Source organism: Arachis ipaensis, chromosome B02, assembly GCF_000816755.2.
Source record: "Arachis ipaensis cultivar K30076 chromosome B02, Araip1.1, whole genome shotgun sequence".
Taxonomy (NCBI): Eukaryota; Viridiplantae; Streptophyta; class Magnoliopsida; order Fabales; family Fabaceae; genus Arachis; species Arachis ipaensis.
In genome coordinates this window covers 102780773-102804132 of record NC_029786.2, presented here as the reverse complement: position 1 = coordinate 102804132, position 23360 = coordinate 102780773, and the positions used below count along the sequence as shown (strand labels likewise).

Below are 23360 nucleotides of genomic sequence, written 5' to 3'. Positions count from 1 at the left end.
AATATTTACTTATTATTTTAAAAATGTGCAATATCCTTTACTCTCTAATCAGAGAAATATAATATAACTATATTTTTTTATGATAAACATTTTATTTTAATCAGTGATTATATAAATATATATTTATATACATATAAAAATAAATAAAGAATTCTTTATCTATAAATTAAAAAATTATACGATGAAATAGATTTATAAAAAGAGTGAAGCGCGGGAAACACACTAGTAGTTATTATAGACTTATAGTTATAGTTATGCAGTTGGGTACACGAAGCAAAGAACAATGTTCCCTCCTATTTTGCATTATCGGTGGTGACGACACGTGGCAGGCAAAGAACAGCATTTCCTCCATTGCGTCGAAGCGGGAATCTTCCCGTACAAATCCATTCTCAAAATCAAATTCCCTCTCGCCTTTTACTTTTGGTGATTGAACATTAAAAAGCAACAAAAGAAAAGAAAACTAAGCTTTAGGGATCTTCATCATCGCGAAGATCATCTTGTGAGGGAGATTTGCTACTTGCAACTTGCAACAGAAGAGGAGGCTATTCTACGACGAGATATCTCCACCATTTCAAATTCATTCCCTCTCTCCTCTTTACTATCAAGTCTCAAGTCTCACCAGATTTCACCTCCCCAAAACGTACCACCCACTTCAAAACAAACCCTAAATCCCTTGAGACTCCAATTTTTGCTCCTCCATTTCAATGGGCACCTACAAACTCAACTTTTTGCTCTGCCCTTTATCTTTGTGTGACCTTGATTGGTGACTCTATCCATGCTATGTAGCCAAACACGGGTCAAGGAGAAGCTGTACCTACATCTCATTTTTGCATAAAAATCTAATATAGGATCTGTACTTTGAGGCTCCTATGAAGAAATAAGATTTTGGGGATCATTGGAAGCTTTGAATCGAGGATGGTGCTAAGCCTCAGGTGTACAATGAAGAGCACGAGAAGCTGTTATCTGCTGTGGCTGGGGTGGGGGACGGTTGGGGGCGGCGGCGCTGAACAGGTCGTGGTGGTTCATAGTGGTGGCACAGATTGTGTACATCCTGAGCGGCACAAAAGGGGACGCGTGGAGTGGGTTCTCGATAAAGGCCTTTGAGAATCTCTGGGGATTTGTTCGTCTCTCCGTGCTGTTATTCTCTGGTATCAAAATTTAAATTCATTTTTGTTTTCTATTTTTTATTAACGTTTGAAAAAAACTTTCTTGGTGATATGCTGCATGAGTGCCAAATCCTTAAAGAGGAGCCAAAAAAAAAAAACTTTTGTACAGTGTTGTTGTCAAAGATGTCACCATCTGTTCCAATTTGTTCTTTGTTATTTTTTTTTCGTTTGTCATGTTAATGAATTTGAATTCTAAAACAATTTAGAGCATAGAAAATGCTATCTTTTATGAGCATCAAGTGGAACATTGACTGTGCGACTTGAACTATTTGTAGTTGCCAAGACGAATAGTCGAATACAGATAGAGCTTCTTTGATTACTTGCTTTTTGGGGTTACTTTTAGTGCTAAGGTTTTACATGGATTAAGGCCTACTTTAGCTGTTTGCTTACTCATTTACTCTCTCTGTAATGTTTGTTTCCTAACGATGGTTTTACTTTATTCTGAATTTGATGGAAAATTTTCTTTTTACTTTTTTGAAAGTTAGGCTTGATAGTGGGATTTTCCGCAAAGAAATCTAAGATGATGTGAAAAAGTGACAATGTTTCGGATGAGTACAGTGATATCAATCTTGAAGAGGTAAATGTTGGTGATGCAAGATTTCTAGAATGTTTTGCAAGTATAGTGGTTCATTATTTTCTATTTGTGATTGACAGGTTGTTTTTGTAATGCAGATGGAGCATGCAAAAGATGATTTTGATGTCAATGATTATAGTGAGGAGGATGAGAAGGAACAATTGAGGAAGACCAAAGTGGATGGAGTAATGGTGAGTTGGAACAACTTGAGATACAAATGTCCCGAATCAGGTTAGATACAAATGTCTCTCTATCCTATATTTGGGTTGAACTACCAATATGCTAATGTTATCCGAATCTAGTGCCTTTTATTTCTTAATGTGTTTCAAACACACTAAAAGAATGTTTTTTATCTAAACATGTTACCTGAATGCCAATACTTCCAATAGGATATTTTATGTAACATACTACTCTGCGTCAATATGAAAAATTAAGAGAACCTTGGAGTCAATAAGCATAGAATGTTTGCATAAATTAATTCCCTTAGCTTAAATTATCTATTTACTCATTCCCTTAGCTTTTCTGTGTTAGAATATTTGCATTTCACTTGCAACATTGCATTTCAATAAATGTATTTTTCTGTGTTAGAGTATGATAAATTTTATGGCTTAATTTTATTTCATTCCAAATATATATTTACAAAAAGAAATGGATTGCAATTCATAAACTGTTGGCCTAATTTTAATTTAAAAAGAAGATTTCAAATTTTATATTTAGTCTTGAGATATTCCTTTTTTTTCCTCATTTTTTTTTCTGTTCAACGTCTATCCTATGTTTTTGGACGAATTTTCTAACAAAAAACCAAGAGAACGGCAAATGAAGAGGAAAATAAAATAAAAAATATACTTGGACCTAAAGAATGAGTATTCTCCAATCCTAGATTATTAAGGCTTCACAGTTCTTGATCGAAACCTGCATAAGTTCACATCTAAATTTATGTTCTAAAGTTTTTTCTTTGCCATCTTATTCCACTTCTTTTGCTTAACTTTTATCTCTGGAAGAGAGTTTTTGCTTCAGAATTTATGTTTCTAATTATTTTCTTGCATGATTCATACCTCTTATGTTTTTCTGTGTAACTTATATTTATATTTAATATGTAGTTTAATTTTTATTTCTCCAAGGACTTTCCAACTAGTACTTGTGTGGATTTATATTCACCTGGATTAGTATCGATGACTTGTTATTATAGTGTGATCATATGTATTATTAAATTGCTACTGGCGATACCTGTGTTTTTTTACCAAGTTACTAGTGATGAAATATGTGGTCTTGTGATTTGTGACATTACTTGGGATTTCTTCACTTTCTAGCACTAGGGTATATAAATAACTGGTAAAAAATCATAATCATATTTTAGTTAACCAATTTAATAAAACAATTATAAAAACCTACCCAGAATTACACACCAATCATTGTTCAACATTCCCATGCACCTCTATGTTCTATTCTTAGATAGATGAGTTAACATACCAAATTCCTGTCTATGAAGAGTCTGGCGGCCTAAGTAACATGGAGATGCTGATTTGCTTATTGATGCTTTAAGAATCTGAAACGCTGCACATCTGTCATCAGAAGAAAATAGAACGGGTATATTTTTGTCACACATATAATATTATAATGTTTACATATATGAATTCATTATAGGGTTACCATTTTTCAAACAATTATTTTGTATATTAGGATGTTATGTACTTTTTCTTTGGAAATGATAAAACATAGGGGAAAAATTGTGACTAATTAGAGAATAATTGAGAGAAAATATACTTTTTAGTACCTCTAAGTAATTTTTTTCGTAAGAATACATCAAATGAATTTTTTTTTTCTTAGTTTCTCTCGTAGGGTATGATAAACTGAAATTTCTTTCTCATAAACTAACTAAATATGTATTTGTCTATGGATGAATCAGCGTAACTTGGTTGTCAAAATATTATTTGTGTTCATTTTAATCACATATATTGTTTTCTTAAAGTAAAGAAAAATTATAAATACTATTAACAACATTACATTAATTTTAAATTTATACATGTCTTTTTAATTCTTAACCCATATACACAACTAAAGAAAACCTAAACAAAACATCAATAAAAGAAACATGTTAAAATAGAAATAATTCTAGAACTTTGGTCTTTTTGGCTTAGGAAAGGAGGAAGTAATAGATCCATTAACTCTACCCAAAGAAATCTCATATTTTCATCTAAAATAAATAAAATCTTCTTTGGAGAAAGGACATCTCAAATAATCAACCATGTAATAGATATGGTTGCTCATTATCTTAACAATGAAGAAATTTTAAAACTTTTGAAGACTAAACTGTTAATGTAATTCACGTAAATACCATCTTTTACAATAGATAAATGAAATATAGATACACAAATAAATGGACATTTGTAATTATGATGTTCTCTTAAAAATTCAATTAACATGACACAAATCATGTTGTAATCAAAGTAAATGAGAACTTGAAATGTTGGTTGGTTGTGGTCAAAACAACTCTTGATTGGCTGAACAATTCAAACTCTTTGTTTTACAAGTAAGACATGTAAGGTGATTTTATACCCATTTTTTATCCACCAAAAATATCGGATTTTTCAACGTGAGAAATAGAGAGATATAATTCCTCTTGAGGTCTGTAAAAAACCATAATGGTTAGATTTGAATTCAATTACAAATATGAATATTATCATCCTTAATAATCTAATACAATTCAATTAAAATAAATTGTATACTTTAACAATGTATTCAAAGCTAAATACATAAAAATTTTAATTCATTCATTATTATTGTTGATAGTTATACTTGAAATCGATGAAGCCAAAAGATTTTAGGAATTCATCAATTTCACAAGGTATAGTGCATGTCTTATCTCCCATGAATGTATCAAACTAATAGAAAAATACACTTTCAAAATCTCTAATATAGGATGTGAGCCTTTTTGCTTATAAATGCTTTTTGTGCCTTATCTTTTAAATAAATTATAAGTACATTATGAAGATTGACGTCCAAGAGGGGATGAGACGGTAGAGATTGATAGTATAGAACACAATAAAATAATAATCTCCTCTAATTTTCGTACACATTCTTACCGAAATGTATAGGTGGTTTAGAGATTGAGTCCACTTCTTTGAAGGTAAAGAGCTCCTTCTTGTCATCATCTTATTTGCTCAAAACCTTTCAAATTCATCTCAAATTCATTCAATCTTGTGTATTAACTAATGTTAATTTTATTCATTTTTCATAAAAAATAATATATATTAATTGTTATTTTTTATTTAATGTTAAAGTAAGATATTGATATAAAAAAATTAATAGTAAAATATAAAAAATAATTATTAACGAAAATATTAACAAAATCACAATTTAATAATTAAAAAATTATTGAAGAGTATCTTAGGAAAAAAAGTCATTTTAATAATAACTAATATAATTTAGCTTTTATTCCGGTAATATCTATTAAGATTCATTAAATCAAGTTATAGAGACAGAAATCGTAATGGACAAACGGATTGATTTATATCATGGCCTTATTTATAATAATAAGAACTCAATTAAATCGATATAATTCATATAGGTTGTCATCGGATATTAAAATTCAAGCAACCTTATTTCCTTTTTTTTTTAAGTAACAACTGTTTTTAATTGGGTAATACCACATCATATGTCACATTAGTATTTCTTTTATTATTTTCGTAATAACTAGTATATTGTTTGAAATATTTATAAATTTCATTTCAATATATATATATATATGCACACAACTTATTTATTTTAAATTATAAAAGAATTAATTAATAATTAAGTAAAGCTACAAAAGCAAATCGTTTTTTGTTTTTTTTTTTTTAATAATTTTTCCCCTTCAGGAAGAGGAACCCGTGAAGAAACAGCAAGCAAGAAGCTACAGCATAAGGCAAATAATTCTGATTTTTTTTTTTGAGAAAAAGTACCCAATATAATTATTGGTCTAGAGTCTAGACAAATGTGACAATCCCCCCAACTTGAATGGTCTAGATTTTTTTTTTTAAAATGATGCTTTGTGTTAGATTGGTTAATATTTCTCACTTGATATTTCTCTCAAATGATTAATTAGAAATTTATTTATTCATATAAATGGCAGTCTGACCATTTTCTGATTTCACATTTCGCTCATACCTATTAGTATTATCACTATTATGAATCAAAATCCAGTATTTAACAGCTTAGATGTGCAAAAGGGAACTCTACCACATGCGAGTTTACGGACGACAGAAAGCAGGACAGCAAGGTCAGTACCAGCAATGCCAACAGAAAATTGTGTCAGAAGGTATGGAAGCTCGGGATAGGATTTCTTTAGCGAGAGAATTGCTGTTTTCCGGTGCAGTCTCTTGTCAACCATCAAGGATAGAAGACTCTCACGCGTGTAAGTAGTTCTTCTTGTAGAGATCCCTCTCGGTCGCAATTTTCTTGTTCTTTTTCTTCAATGGCTTGCCTTTAACTCTCTCAGGACTGTAAATCAAGAGAAAAGCATTAACTTAATACATTTCGTTATCAAGATATTACATTAGCCATTACATAAGAAAGATTATACAATTTCTTTTGTTCTTTTTTAGTTTGGTAACACAAGTGAAAGCTACATACAATAAGTGGTTCATCTTTAAATAGCAAAGGAAAAAAAAAACACATTTTAAATGCTATGAAAAATGGAAAAAATTAATTTTCTCATAGTAACATTGAGCAAAAATAAGGAGAAGGGTTCAACTGTCAAAGAAATCATGTTTTGAATACCTTTTTAAAGGAACAGTTATTGTAGAATGAATCTCCATTGTGGAGGAATGACTTTTGGTTTCTGCTTCATACATGTTCATGATCAACATGTCCATAGAAAAATCTCAGTAAATTCTGTTCCTTGATACGAACTGAAAAATCTATTCAAAAGAAGGTTCATTAAATAATGATTAGTAGTGTGTTACAAACATAGTTGACATATTCAAGTGCAACTACAAAATAGTATGCTTTTAGTAACATAAATAGTCCTTTTCTTTTTTCTAGAAACAATCAGAATTTAGAGTATGCAGTTGAAGCTAAATCAACAAATTTATACCTACTGAAGTATGGAAAAAGAATAGAATGTTTCTCTCCCTTATATGAGATTTATGATAAGTATGACTCAGCAACTAGAGGAAGAAAATCTTTCATCTCAATTGCGGAACCCAAAAATGTAACTTGACCATCTGGATGAACTTGAATCTTTGAACTTAGAGCAGGGTCTTGAAAAATATCTAGCAAAGGCTTCAAGGTATAGCCGATTTGATAGTTAAGAGGTGTAAACAGTTGTTGACACTCATCAATGTGAAAGCTGAAAATAATTGTGTTTGGGAATATTGCTGCAACATAAGATGAACGAAATTAAGCAAAATAGATTTCATCAAAATAAGTTACATTTATCTCACCATCAAATGCAGTAAATAAATTTATCAGCTAATGAAATCTTAAGAAGACAAACATAGTGAAGAAGTTTTTGTAACCGGGTAAACACTAATAGTTAAACATCATGGTCATGCCTTCTTAGCCGGTGCCTTAACCCACAAGTCCTTGGAGCTTATACTCTAAGCGAACCTCTGATCACCCTTCTGAGAGTTGAAGTAGGTCATTGGTGCCTTGATCAGCATGTCAAAATAGCATAACCTTTCTTGTAACTACAATAGTTTTTCATAAAAAGTAATGATAACATTGTTCAACCTAAAATGAATTACAATCCTACATCCGCATACCAAAATATAGAAGAGAAAAATTTACTATAATCAACTCAGAAAAAGAGGATATTACAAGAATTTGAACTCAATTGGGAAAACTAGTAAAAGCTTCCACATTTGCCATGAGACAACTATGAAAGAAAATAGAAGAATACATAATTCATGTACCTCACAAATATTCTAAGTTCTAATAGTACACGGAAGTGATCCGCGATACTATATAACTTCAATGAGCAGCATGCATACCTTGGGAATCAACAAGCATAGGCCTTTGAGCTGTGAAGTCAACAATGGCAAACTGGTTCAAATTTAACCATTCATTTTGTGATTTTCTTATTTCCTCGCCAAGAATAGAACTAAGACAAAGATATTGATATCTAACGATCTCTGGTTTCCATGCAACAAGAGGGCAATAGCTATTGAGAACCCTGTCATAAACAAGAATTCAAGAACAAACAAACAAATTATGTTAATCAACTGTAAAACTATGCATGTATTGATTCTCAAATTTATCAGTCAACAATTGTAACAAAAAAGTTACTAAAACAAAGTCACAAAACATAGCATAGCCAATTTTGTCTTCTAATTGAACTACTCTATTTTGCTTTGAGTTAAGTCAGTTTACAATCCAATTTGCATTTGGAGGAAACCAATTCATTACTGCTAGCATACTTGAAATTTTAAACAAAATATAAATATTATACATCAAAACCCCAATATTATTACACAATAAAAAAAAATCTAAAAACTTTGCAATAACTTTTGATACTATAGAAAAAAGTGTTAGTTACCTTAAAAATGTTGCTGAACATGGCAAGTTCTTGCTGTAAAAAAAGCCCTGCTGAAGAGCAACCAAAAGAAGCCATCAAACAGAACTATGTTCTGTGTTTTTTATGAGAGAATTAAGGTTTCTTTTTAATGTTTTCCTTAAAATAACAAAAATTCTCCTGCTTGTGTGACTTTGTGATTGAAATATGTTCTGTGTTTTTTATGAGAGAATTAAGGTTTCTTTTTAATGTTTCCCTTAAAATAACAATTCCCCTGCTTATGTGAGTTTGTGACAACCCCATCAATTTATTCCTTCCCTGCACCTCAAAATCTAAAGGATTTTTTTACAAGCTGAACTTTTGGGTGGCACTGAAAAAGTTTAAGTAGGAATATAAATACGTGAAAATAATTGATTATCTTCTTCTAAAAAAAAGAACAAATAAATAAATGAATAAAGGTTTTTATGTGAGCCACTAAAAGTCTGAGTCGTGATCATCTAAATAAATAAATGAATAGAGGTTGTAAACTTGGAACGGTTTTTGACTTTTTGGAGTAGCTTACAGGATTATGAGATGAGAATTAATTTCAAACATGTTTCTGCTAATCAATGCCTTTGATCGTTTCCTTTTTGGACCCTTGACAATAAAAGTTTTATTTTTCTTATGTAGATATGCTTCCGAAAATTAGTAGCAGTTTTGCACTATATTTATGAAAGTTGTTTAATTCCATTTATTTTTATTGTTTTGAATTGCATGATATGTGTACTTGATATTCAAATTGTTGTTCATGTAGAGATTGGTTTCATAAAATAAATTATTTATAAATATAGTCATACTTGATAAATGAAGTTTTGTGTTATTTATCAAATTATCAATGGCATCGTTTCGATTTATTATTTTCTGTTGCTATGTACTAGAGAGATTGTCACTGAAACCGGAAAAAAGAAAGTACTGATCAGGTTAATGATCTCTGTTTCTAACATTATAATACTGGCTACTAAATTGGATAGCTCAATACTCTGCATATCTATCATCACCAGATCTTGTTCACTATTCACATGTATGGTATACTTTTTTGTTTTCTTTCTCTTAATCTAATAAAATATAAATTTGCCAATTGATGAAACAGCTTAACTTAGATAAAAAATATTATTTGTGTCCATCTTAATCCCGCATCTTGTATTCTTAATGTAAAAGAAATTAAAAATACTATTAATAACATCACATTCATCCCAAATTGAACAATTATTGTGAGAATTAAATTACAAATGAATTCTTTCAAAAATTCAACCCAATTCCTTCGGTGTGAAGTTTTCAAATCAAAATACAGTTAGAAGTAGCATTTCTTCCTAATTATTCAAACCATAAATACATCAAAGGAAAACCTAAACAAAACATCAATAAAAGAAGTATGTTAAAATAGAAATAACTCTAGAAGAACTTTAGCCTCTTTGACTCAGGAGAAAGAGGATCCTTTGACTCCATCCAAGGAAATTTCTTAATTTGATCAATAAATGGGTACAAGTCATTCCTTTTTAAAAAAGCTCTCAAATCATCTACCATAGAATAGACATGTCTACTCTTTACATTAACAGTTAAGAAAATTTGAACCTTTTGAGAAGCAAAACTGTTAATGTAATCCATATCAATAGCATCTTCCATGATAGATAATTGAAATACAGATACACAAATCAATGGACATTTAGATTTATGATGCTCATCTGCAAGCCAATTAACATGGCACAAAGCCACAAACCAAGTTGTTAAGAAGGTAGACGAGAGCCGGACATGCAGCAGAAAATGCAGGTTGGATGCCCTCAAAAGAACCCTTGATTGGCTGAACAATTCGAACACCTCTTCTGTTCACAAGCAAGCAAGGCATGTAAGGTTGCTTTATACCCATTTTCCCATTCACCAAAATAATCGGATCTTTCAATGTGAGAAGTAGAGAGATGAAGACTATAATCCCGGAGGACTGCAACAAAAAACATAACGATAAAGCAGTTTCGTTATGTTTTTTTGTTGCAGTTCTCGGGAATTATAGTCTTCATTTCTCTACTTCTCACATTGAAAGATCCGATTATTTTGGTGAATGGAAAAATGGGTATAAAGCAACCTTACATGCCTTGCTTGTGAACAAAAAAGGTGTTCGATTTGTTCAGCCAATCAAGGGTTCTTTTAAGGGCATCCAACCTGCATTTTCTGCTGCATGTCCGGCTCTCGTCTACCTTTGTAGCAACTTGGTTTGTGCCATGTTAATTGGCTTTGCAGATGAGCATCATAAATCTAAATGTCCATTGATTTGTGTATCTGTATTTCAATTATCTTTCATGGAGGATGCTATTGATATGTATTACATTAACAGTTCTGCTTCTCGAAAGGTTCAAAACTTCTTAACTGTTAATATAAAGAGTAAACATGTCTATTCCATGGTAGATGATTTGAGAGCTCTTTTAAGAAGGGATGACTTGTACCCATTTATAGATTAAATTAAGAAATTTTCTTGGATGGAGTCAAATGATTCTCTTTCTCCTGAGTCAAAAGAGGCCAAAGCTCTTCTAGAGTTATTTCTATTTTAACATACTTCTTTTATTGATATTTTGTTTAGGTTTTGCTTTGATGTATTTATGGTTTAAGAATTAAAAAGACATGCTACTTCTAATTGTATTTTGTAGATTTGGAAAAAGAATTGGGTTGAATTTTTGAAAGAATTCCTTTGTAATTCAATTTTCACAATAATTGTTCAATTTGGGATGAATGTGACGTTATTAATAGTATTTTTAATTTTTTTTTACATTAAGAATACAAGATGCAGGATTAAGATGGACACAAATAATATTTTTGTATCTAAGTTAAGCTGATTCATCAATTGGCAAATCCATATTTTATTAGATTAAGAGAAAGAAAACTAAAAAGTATACCATACATGTGAATAGTGAACAAGACCTGATGATGATAGATATGCAGTGTATTAAGCTATCCAATTTAGTAGCCAGTATTATAATGGTAGAAAATCATTAACCTGATCAGTACTTTCTTTTCTCCGGTTTCAGTGACAATCTCTCCACTCCAGTGCATAGCAACACCAGAAAACAATAAATCGAAACGATGCAATTGATAATTTGATAAATAACACAAAATTTTATTTATCAAGTATGACTATATTTATAAGCAATTTATTTTATGAAACCAATCTCTACATGCACAACAATTTGAATATCAGGTACTCATATCATGCAATTCAAAACAATAAAAATAAATCGAATTAAACAACTTTCATAAATATAGTGCAAAACTCCTACTAGTTTTCGGAAGCATATCTACATAAGAAAAATAAAACTTTTATTGTCAAGGGTCCAGAAAGAAAAAGCAGAAACTAGCTACGACCAAAGGCTAGACTGATTAGCAGAAACATGTTTGAAATTAATTCTCATCTCATAATCCTTTAAGCTACAGCAAAAAGTCAAAAACGGTTCCTAATTTCCAACCTCTATTCATTTATTTATTTGGATGATTACGGTTCAGACTTCAATGGCTCACATAAAAATCTTTATTTATTTATTTATTTATTTATTCTTTTTTTTTTAAAAGAAGAAAATCATTTATTTTCATTTATTTATATTCCTACTTAAACTTTTTCAGTGTCACCCAAAAGTCCAATTTGTAAAAATATCCTTTTGATTCTGAGGTGCAGGAAAGGGATAAACTGATGGGATTGTCACAAAGTCACACAAGTAGGAGAATTTTTGTTATTTTAAGGAAAACATTAAAAAGAAACCTTAATTCTCTCATATAAAACACAAAAAATAGTTCAGAAGCTGTGTTTGATGGCTTCTTTTGGTTGCTCTTCAGCAGGGCTTGTCTTACAGCAAGAACTTGCATGTTTAGCAACATTTTCAAGGTAACTAACACCTTTTTTTATAGTATCAAAAGTCATGGCAAAGTTTTTAGTTTTTTTAATGTGTAATAATATTGGGGTTTTGATGTATAATTTTTATATTTTGTTTAAAATTTCAAGTATGCTAGCAGTAATGAATTGGTTTCCTCCAAATGCAACTTGGATTGTAAGCTGGCTTAACTCAAATCATAATAGAGTAGCTCAATTAAAAGACAAAATTGGCTATGCTATGTTTTGTGACTTTGTTTTAGTAACTTTTTTTGTTACAGTTGTATGACTGATAAATTTGAGCATCAATACATGCATAGTTTTACAGTTGATTAACATAATTTGTTTGTTTGTTCTTGAATTCTTGTTTATGACAGGGTTCTCAACAGCTGTTTTCCTCTGTTGCATGGAAACCATCGTTAGATATCAATATCCTTGTCTTAGTCCTATTCTTGGCGAGGAATCAAGAAAATCACAAAAATGAATGGTGAAATTTGAACCAGTTTGCCAATGTTGACTTCACAGCTCAAAGGCCTATGCTTGTTGATTCCCAAGGTGTGCATGCTGCTCATTGAAGTGTTATATAGTTTCGCGAATCTTTTCCGTGTACTATTAGAACTTAGAATATTTGTGAGGTACATGAGTTATGTATTCTTCTATTTTCTTCGTAGTTGTCTCATGGCAAATGTGGAAGCTTTGACTAGTTTTCCACGAGTTCAAATTCTTGTAATGTCCTCTTATTCTTAGTTGATTATATTAAATTTTTCTCTTCTGTATTTTGGTATGTGGATGTAGGATTGTAGTTCATTTTAGGTTGAACAATGTTATCATTACTTTTATGAAAAAATATTGTAGTTACAAGAAAGGTTATGTTATTTCGACATGCTGATCAAGGCACCAATAACCTATTTCAACTCTCAGAAGGGTGATCAAAGGTTCTCTTAGAGTATAAGCTCCAAGGACTTGTGGGTTAAGGCACCGGCATTAAGAAAGCATGACCATGATGTTTAACTATTAGTGTTTACCCGGTTACAAAAGCTTCTTCACTATGTTTGTCGTCTTTAGACTTCATTAGCTGATAAATGTAACTTATTCTGATGAAATCTATTTTGCTTAATTTCATTCATCTTTTGTTGCAGCAACATTCCCAAACACAATTATTTTCAGCTTTCACATTGATGAGTGTCAACAACTGTTTACACCTCTTAGCTATCAAATCGGCTATACATTGAAGCCTTTGCTAGATGTTTTTCAAGACCCTGCTCTAAGTTCAAAGATTCAAGTTCATCCAGATGGTCAAGTTACTTTTTTGGGTTTCGCAATTGAGATGAAAGATTTTCTTTCTCTAGTTGCTGAGTCATACTTATCACAAATCTCATAAGGGAGAGAAACAGTCTATTCTTTTTTCACACTTCAGTAGGTATAATTTTGTTGATTTAGCTTCAACTCCATGCTTGAAATTCTGATTGTTTCTAGAAAAAAAAGGACTATTTATGTTACTAAAAGCATACTATTTTGTAGTTGCACTTGAATATGTCAACTGTGTTTGTAACACACTACTAATCATTATTTAATGAACCTTCTTTTGAGTAGATTTTTCAGTTCGTATCAACGAACAGAATTTATTGAGATTTTTCTATGGACAGGTTGATCATGAACATGTATGAAGCAGAAACCAGAAGTCATTCCTCCACAATGGATATTCATTCTACAATAACTGTTCCTTTAAGAAGGTATTCAAAACATGATTTCTTTGACAGTTGAACCCTTCTCCTTATTTTTGCTCAATGTTACTCTGAGAAAATTAATTTTTTCCATCTTTCGTAGCATTTAAAATGTGTTTTTTTTCCTTTGCTGTTTAAAGATGAACCACTTATTGTGCGTAACTTCCACTTGTGTTGCCAAACCAAAAAAGAACAAAAGAAATTGTATAATCTTTCTTATGTAATGGCTAATGTAATATCTTGATAACGAAATGTATTAAGTTAATGCTTTTCTCTTGATTTACAGTCCTGAGAGAGTTAAAGGCAAGCCATTGAAGAAAAAGAACAAGAAAGTTGCGACCGAGAGGGATCTCTACAAGAAGAACTACTTACACGCGTGTGAGAGTCTTCTATCCTTGCAAGAGACAGCACCGGAAAACAGCAATTCTCTCGCTAAAGAAATCCTGCCCCGAGCTTCCACACCTTCTGACACAATTTTCTGTTGGCATTACTGGTACTGACCTTGCTGTCCTGCTTTCTGTCATCTGTAAACTCGCATGTGGGAGAGTTCCCTTTTGCACATCTAAGCTCTTAAATACTGGATTTGGATTTGGGCTAGTTTGGCTTTCTTGGGCAGTAAGCAAGCTAAGGGATACAATCATCAACATAAGCAAGCATGCAGGGAAGTTAGGACTAAAAGATGAGGGAGCAATTCGAAAGGTGGATAAGAGTGTAAAAGAAGTTTGCTTTCGAGCTGTGGTGTTACTAGCTCTGGCTGTACTGAGGCTTGCTTGAGTACTACCTCCAACTGCGTGGTTGCGAAAAAGTTCGAAGAAACACTGAATTTGTTGGATGTATATGGGCCATGGGTTTTGGTGAAGTGATAGCAAAGCTGAGAAGTCTTGGTTACTTTCCAGCACTGAGATTGTGAATGTTTTGGCTTGATGAGCAGTTGGCTATGTTATTGCATAGATTCAATTATTCAAGCTACGAATATAGTAATTTCTTAAAATTGTGGCAGCAAAACAAAGTGTAGTGTGTCATATGAAAATTTAAATTTAACATGCAAAGAAAGTCTCATCAGTGACAGTGAGACTTAGGAAGTAGAAAAAGATACATAATACTAATAGGTATGAGCAAGTTTTGTCTCTCTTATTTTTATTACTTTCTTTAATATGTGCTTCCATGGTTAAGAGTTTAAGATTAACTATTAATGCGGAAAACAGAAGGTACAGAGAAATGAGAAATCAGAAAATGGTAAGGCTGTTATTTATATAAATAAATAAGTTCGTAATTAATTATTTGAGAAAATATTAAAAAAAAAAAAATATAGCTCTCATAATTAGAAGCTTTGGCTAGTTTCCCCAATTGAGTTCAAATTCTTGTAATCTCTTTGTATTCTTAGTTGATCATAGTAAATTTTTCTCTTTTGTTTTCGGGTATGTGGATGTAGGATTTTAGTTCATTTTAAGTTGAAGAATGTTATCATTATTTTTTATGAAGAAACATGGTAGTTAAAAGTAAGGATATGTTATTTCTTGAAAATTCAATGGAGGCAGACTCGGATTATTGGTTGTATTATGTTGGTTTCAGGGCTTGAATGATTACTCAAACCATACACTCATATCTACTAATAAAAGATATTGCTGTCTTATTATATGGTCATTATTTTAGTTCTTAGAATACATGGATATGTCAGCCACACAAAACAATAAATAAATATGAGAAATTTTGGTTGAGAAATTAATTTTGAATTGCACTCATATATCATTAGCCACAGCATAGTTTATCGGAGATTCCATTGAAAGTTGGTAGAAAAGGTGATTTCATAGACTAGAGATTAACTGACCATAAATTATATAATAAAAAATTTTCAATATTCAGAGTTTATAGTTGACAATGACTCAAAGAATTTATATAAGGTAGAATGTTATTTGAAAAATATATTTGAATTGTCTCTGATTTAGTGATTTAAACTGCGATACACAATTGAAAACGTTAAAAATGAAATAAGAATCTTTGATTGAATATTCACTTTCTTTTATATTAAACACTATATAAGCACTTGATTAAAATCATTTACCAATGAGTCATTGTCAGGAAAGTTTGTCATAAGTTGATCAAGAATTTTCTTTCAATTTCATATTCATACAGCAAGTGATCTCAGTGGAATTTTGATTTTCCTTTGCTCTTCCGGATCATCATACTTCTTACTTCGTCCAGATTTATCCCTGGGATGGGGTTATGATGAGGCTTCAAGTTGAACTCCAATTCAAGATTTTGAATGGCATCCAAGAGAGTTGAGGCATACATTGGAATAACCCCACACCCTTTGATAAAACAATCTTCATCATTTTCTCTCCTTATTTGGACTCTCTTCCCTCTCTTAGGTCTATCAATACTGAATCTGAATGACATCTTTTGGTTGCAAGTGCTATCATCATCATCACTGCCACCTCTGAGTCTGCACCTCTCAATTTCACCCAATATGTTTTCACTACCAAATGGATCAGTCCATATTAAAACATGATCACAGCTACATCGTCGTTTAGAAACAAAGTTTAGATTTTTACTTACAAATGTGTCCTTTACGCCATCTCCGAAGTGGCGGTATTCACACTTGATATTGACAAGATCCAATTCTTCAAAATAATAAGAAGGTAAGTTTTGAGAAATAACACAACAGAAGAAGAAACCCAACAACTCGTAGTAAGGTTGATGAAGTTCAATTATTATGGATGCTCCTCTTGTTTCACATCCGAACCACTTTGGAACTTTGTACCCAGGATAACAAACACAACCTAACATTTTATGATAATAATAATAATTTATCATCTGATCTGGATCTGCTGACAACAATAAAACATTTCTGAATATTGTGAGATGAGCATCTTCCATAATATCATTCACTGACTCTTGTTCCAATCTCACACAATTTGCAAATGAGATCTTTCTCCTATTCAAACTAAATACTGCCTTCAAATTGAATATTGTTTCAAGTGATGTGCAATCAACAGCATAAAGCTCTTCAATAGATGGTGGAAGTTCTGGTATAGCACGAAGACTACTACAACCACTTACGTCAAGAGCCCTTAACCTTGATTGAGCTTTTATGTTGCGTGGGAGATCAATTAGCTTTCTGCAATTACTAAGACAAAGATACTCAAGAGAAAAAAAGCTACATATTTCATTTGGTAGACTTTTAATTCTCCACAAAGAGATATCTAAATCCGACAGTTTTTCTGATGACACTGCAAATTTCTCCAGGCTTAAACAATTATACGCATAAAATGTTTTAAGAGACTTCAAATTGCTTTTGACACACTTCAATTTTGTGCAACCAGTAAGATATAATTCCTCAAGAGTTTGGATGGACAAAATAGATGGATGAAGTTGACATAGTTTTTCACAATTCCAAAGATCTATGGTTTTAAGCTTTGTTGCTTTACTAAAATCTGGAAGCTCTACCAACTTTTTACATCCATAAAGGTAAAGCACTATCAAATTCGGAAGTTCCTGTAACAATTCAGAGATACATTCATCACATTTAAAAATCCTCAATTTCCAATCGAAACAAAACGGCTATAAATGAAGTTCATGTTGGTATTAGTACCTGCGTTCCATCCCAAAGTTTAGAAATTTGACTGTTTGGCATCCTAAGCTCAACAAGCTGCTCCACAGAAAACATTGATGATAGAGAATTCAGAGGATAACTATTCCACTCCAAATACTTGAGTCTAGCAGAAAACGGCTCCAGGGGTATGGGAATGTACACATTCAACTGTTTTTCATCCCATGGAGCATAAAACTTAAGAAACCTTAGTTGAGGCATATTTTTAAAGGTGTCAGCATTGAAGTGTAGATCTCCAATTTGAGACAAGTCTATCATAATACCTTCAACTAAATTTGTTCCCTTAAAAACAAAAAATTTATGGTAAGAAAAGGCTATTGTATTAGTTCAAAACAAGTAAAAACAAAATGAGTGGAGGTACCGTGTTCTTACTTTGCTATTTTTCAATAAATTGTGAAAATCTTCAGGCTTATTTATTCGAGTGAGCTCTGTAGGATCTTTATTATACACTACTAGAAAATTTTTGTTAGTATTAGACTTACTTGAATGAACTTGGATAAAAAAATACTTGAATGTGTAGCAATCCTGAATTTATATATATTGTTTGGATCTAAACCTAGTTATTACACACAAGCATATATTCCATGATGAATACTTGAAAACTACATAAAAATGAGCTAACAACTACTAGATATGTATATATATAATGTATCCTTTTTTTTGTGTGTGTAAATGTAACACAATAGTATTAAACTAGGGGTAACACTATACTACGTGAAGAATTTAAACTAGAAAACATGTTTAAAGGATCTAAGGATGCATGCATGCATATGCCAGAATAATAAATTAAAACATAAAATAAAGAGTCTAAACAACGAAAGCATGTTTTTTCCTTTGTTTGGAAGTAAAGTTTGACCTGATCAAGGTTGATGGATAATGGATTCCAGACAAATCAGCAGCCTTTCTTAATGCAGATCTCCAATTCTGCACCTTTGCCATGTTTTCTCTATACTTCTCAGTGTGGACATCAAAAGCCTCTTCAAAAGTTCGTTTCTGGTGCCTTACATGAGAAGGATCAACATTGTAAAAAACAGGTACCAGAGTCCTTTGATATTGTTCTTTGCATTCAATAATCTTCACAAGCTCCTCCATACACCATCTCGAAGAAGCATAATCTTTCGAGAAGATGACCAATGAAATGGAAGATTCCTCAATTGCTTGAAGAAGTGCGGATGAGATCTCATCTCCAGCACCAAGATTTTCCTCGTCAACAAAGAAACGAATGATTCCGTCATCGCGCAATCTTTTTATCAAATGGCAAAGAAAAGAAGTGCGAATTTCTCCTCTAAAGCTTATGAAGAGATCATGTTTGATTAAAGGAACATCGAAAGAAGAAGATGCCATTGAAAGTTGGAGTTGATGATGCTTGTAGTGTTGTTGTATGCGTGTGATTCCTTAGCTTGCTAAGGGTTAAATAAAGAAGCAAGTTAAGTCAAGTCAACCAAGATATATATAGGTAGCTAGGTTCTTCAATTCCTTCTTGTTTCTTCGTTGATTCCTCTTCATTATTGGAGATTTGGAGCTCTCTATTATGATAGCTTTTAATGAAATCTAAAACAGAATATCGTGTGGTTGTGCCTCTGTTTCGTGGGTGGCTACTTTTTCCCAATCCGCCATAAATTTGATGTAACTCCATGCTTTGCTTTCCTTTTCTTCCGTGGGCTCATCCCCCTTCAATTACGCCATAAATTTCCAACCTATTATTCACGTCGTTTAGATTCTCCGTTGTCTACCTAGCAAAGCCAATTGTCACATAGTAACAAATAGAAATCACATCTTACTATAATATAATATGCATAAACTATCACTGCAAATTACGATGAAAAAATAGCAATTTGTAAACTACTACAGAAATGCATGGGCCTATAAGTATCAATAACGCAGAAACTAAGGTGATATGTGACAAGAACTAGTCTTCAAAATTAACCAAGAAGAAAATGCAAAAAAGTACTATGTGAAAACTGACAAGGCTGATCTAAGGGGCATATGAAATCACCTGGAGAATGCGGATTGAGGGTTCACTGGTTTAGATTCTGTTTTCTTGTAATTACATACTTTTTTAAGTTTCTTCCTCAAATTAGATGCACTAGCTTTCTTTTAGCTATGGTATAGTCTTTTGTGCATTCTGTTATCAACTCTGTATGGAAATCATTACAGATCATATAGGTTTCTTAGTTTGAGAGCAAACTGATCTCAAAACTTATTTTAAAATGTGGTGTTTTTACTAGGAATGTGTACCTTGATCTGTTTAAAGGTCAATACTTTGGTAAAAGAAGATATAAAAGGAAGGTGCATATACAATATTATTGTATACATATTTACAATGAGTACTTTTTTCAAAAAAGCAGAATTTACCTTATACTATTACTTAGGGGATGACATCAAATGCAAGAATTCCTGAATTGCCTTTGATACTATCCATCCACATTAATGCCCAGTATTCAGACAGCCATTGAGATACACAAAAGTGAATGTAGGTACATCAGTTTGTACTACAAGGTGGAATTACAGCCATGAAGCTTTTGCTAATGTTAAAAAAGCTAATGCAGTGTTCCCCCTTGCTGCCTCAGCAAATAAATAAGTATATTTCAATAACATCTTAAATGAAATTAGGCACACTTTATTCAGAAGCAGTTCCCAATCACCAGGAACCCAAATACATACATTCATGGGAGTAAGTATATAGCTTATTCTGATAATTTACATGGAAATCTATCTAGTATGTACTAGTAATTAGTAATGAATGCACATTTTCGAATTCCCTGTTTAGTTGAACTTTAAAGGATGGAATAAAAACACCACCATAAATGTTGTATATCGCAGGCACTTGCATCGTCCCTAATATATATACAGGGGTTAATTAATAATACCTTTTGATGAAGTAACTAACTTTCTTTCATTCTTCTTCTGAGTCACTCCAACTTTCTTATTAAAATCATTTACCAATGAATCATTCTCAGGAAAGTTTGTCATAAGTTGATGAAGAATTTTCTTTTAATTTCATATTCATACAGCAAGCGATATCAGTGGAGTTTTGATTTTCCTCTGCTCTTCCAGATCATCATACTTTTTACTTCGTCCAAATTTATCCTTGGGATGGGGTTATGATGAGGCTTCAAGTTGAACTCCAATTCAAGATTTTGAATGGCATCCAAGAGAGTTGAGGCATACATTGGAATAACCCCATCATTTTCTCTCCTTATTTGGACTCTCTTCCCTTTCTTAGGTCTATCAACACTGAATCTGAGTGACATTTTTTGGTGGAAGCTCTGGTATAGATCGAAGACCACTACAACCACTTACATCAAGAGCCCTTAACCTTGATTGAGCTTTGATGTTGTTTGGGAACTCAATTAGTTCTCTGCAATTACTAAGACAAAGATACTCAAAAGAAAAAAAGCTACCTATTTCATTTGGTATACTTTTAATTCTCCACAAAGAGATATCCAAATCCGGCAGTTTTCTGATGACGTTGAAAATTCCTTTAGGCTTGAACAATTATAACCATAAAATGTTTTAAGAGACTTCAAATTGCCTTTGACACACTCCAATTTTGTGCAACGAGTAAGATATAATTCCTCAAGAGTTTGGTTGGATAAAATAGATGGATGAAGTTGATATAGTTTTTCATAATTCCAAAGATCTATCATTTTAAGCTTTGTTGCTTTACTGAAATCTGGAAGCTTTACCAACTTGTTACATCCATAAAGGTAAAGCACTATCAAATTCGGAAGTTCCTGTAACAATTCAGAGATACATTCATCACATTCAAAAATCTTCAATTTCCAATCAAAACAAAACGGCTAAAAATGAAGTTCATGTTGGTATTAGTACCTACGTTCCATCCCAAAGTTTAGAAATTTGACTGTTTGTCATCCTAAACTCAACAAGCTGCTCCACACAGAACATTGATGATAGAGAATTCAGAGGATAACTATTCCACTCCAAATACTTGAGTCTAGCAGAAAACGGCTTCAGGGGTATGGAATGTACACATTCAATTGTTTTTCATCCCATGGAGCATAAAACTTAAGAAACTTTAGTTGAGGCGTATTTTTGAAGTTGTCAGCATTTAAGTGTAGATCTCTAATTTGACACAAGTCTATTATTATACTTTCAATTAAATTTTTTTCCTTAAAAACAAAAACTTATGGTAAGAAAAGGCTATTGTATTAATTCAAAACAAGGAAAAACAAAATGAGTGTACTGTGTGTTTTTACTTTGCTATTTTTCAATAAATTATGGAAATCTTCAGGCTTATTTATTCGAGTGAGCTCTGTAGGATCTTTATTCGATTCTTGACGAATGACTTTCCAACCCATTTGCTATATCAAGTCATGCATTTGTATTCTATTGTAGGAAATAATTATAAGAGCTTTACTTTCAAGATTGTCTATTCCAACATCCGCATAGAAACTACATGAGTCTAGAAACCTTAAGACATTATCCTTGCATTCTCCTTTGAAAAAGCATGCAATTTCAAGGAATACACTGTTGTCCGAATCATCTAATCCATCACAAATTCACACTATAATACAGAAGAAATAGATTAAACAACAATGAACACAAAAGTAATATAAAGAAAATGAACAAGTCTAGGCTAATGATTTTAATATTTAGAACACTTTAATTTTTTCTTTTTCTTTTTTTCAAACCAAGATTATCATGATATTGTCGTTTCTTACTCTAAATTCTAAAATACATTGACCCCTTCCTATTGAAAACCAATAAAGGTGTAGTAGTTTACAAATTTCTCATCAGTTGAAATTCAAAAGAAAAACCTAAGGTGATTTTTGTCCAGTAATGTACAGAACTTCTTCAGATTTTGATGAAAACTAAAATGCTATAATTCTGTTTGCATCAATAAATCAACTTTTTTTGGCCAAATTTTTTCACTTTTAATATATTTTTATCTACTATTTTGTTAGCTAATTGCTAAGTGCTAACTGAAGTTTTCTAATAAGATCAAATAAATAACAAGAAATAATGATCTTATTTATAGGGGGAAAATATGTTATTTACCTATCTATTATCTATTATACAGAAAATTATCCAAGATAATAAAAATAAACATATATTTCAATATGTAATATTTTAAAATAGGTTATATAAGTGTGATCTTTTGAAATTTATGTCGAATAAAATATGACATCACTTTAAACAACTAATATATATATGACATCATTTTGAGCACTTTGCTAAATGCTCTGACTGGAGTGTCGCATTCTATAACAAAGAATGCAGTGTTTCATAATTCATAAAAAAAAAGCAAAGAACGCTACACTTTGTATGTAGTGTTTCATTTACAAAAGATATTAATTAAATAATAACAAAGCTTGTATTGAAGAGGTACGTATAATTCATTTTCTCTTTTTCCTTGCAACATCCATTATTTTTAATTTTTTAAAAAAGCTTAAATATAAAAAAATTAAGAAAATATTATAATACATATTTTAATTTTTTTTGAATAATTTTCTCTGTGTTATAATATAATATTACAATAGATCAATTAAAATTAATACACTACTAGAAAATTTTTGTTAGTGTTAGACTTACTTGAATGAACTTGGATAAAAAAATACTTGAATATATATATATATATATTTTTTTAACATTTCATATCCTCTGATAAATAGTTAAACTCAAGCAAAACATTTCATATGTAGTAACTTGCCTAATTTGTCAACAAACTAGATGGGGTTTTATTATTAGGCAAACAAAAGGTATATTAAAAAAACAGACTAAATATCTTTTAAGATTATTTTTAAAAGATTAAGTGCTTGTTTGAGCGCTATTAAATTGATAAAAAGATATTTTTTAATGAAAAATAATCTTTTTTTTAGTGTATTTGAAAATATTTTAATAGTAAAAATAAAAATACTAGAAAAATAAAATAAACATCTTTTT

The 23360-nt window shown here is 31.4% G+C and overlaps 2 protein-coding genes and 1 pseudogene across 2 annotated transcripts; 1 reads left to right on the top strand and 2 right to left on the bottom strand.

The window, feature by feature from the left end:
* LOC107626081 overlaps window positions 1-14996 on the top strand; it is an 18269-nt pseudogene extending 3273 nt beyond the window's left edge.
* On the bottom strand, window positions 15928-17890 carry LOC107626076 (disease resistance protein RML1B-like). Its single transcript, XM_021116439.1, has 3 exons — window positions 17826-17890; window positions 17436-17735; window positions 15928-17338 (listed from the first exon to the last, which is right to left on the bottom strand). Exons 2-3 carry the CDS (start codon window positions 17709-17711, stop codon window positions 15986-15988), a joined length of 1629 nt encoding a protein of 542 aa, XP_020972098.1. The 5' UTR covers window positions 17712-17735; window positions 17826-17890; the 3' UTR covers window positions 15928-15985.
* LOC107627915 (TMV resistance protein N-like) lies at window positions 17914-19557 on the bottom strand. The gene has a single exon (XM_021116442.1). It carries the CDS (start codon window positions 18795-18797, stop codon window positions 18261-18263), a length of 537 nt encoding a protein of 178 aa, XP_020972101.1. The 5' UTR covers window positions 18798-19557; the 3' UTR covers window positions 17914-18260.

Excerpts from the sequence above, each read along its gene's own strand:
- LOC107626076 (XM_021116439.1), bottom strand. The coding sequence starts at position 17,711 with ATGATAGACTTGTCTCAAATTGGAGATCTACACTTCAATGCTGACACC. Across the intron at positions 17,339-17,435 it reads AACTTTGGGATGGAACGCAG|GAACTTCCGAATTTGATAGT; the intron begins GTACTAATACCA and ends GAATTGTTACAG.
- LOC107627915 (XM_021116442.1), bottom strand. The coding sequence starts at position 18,797 with ATGGCATCTTCTTCTTTCGATGTTCCTTTAATCAAACATGATCTCTTC.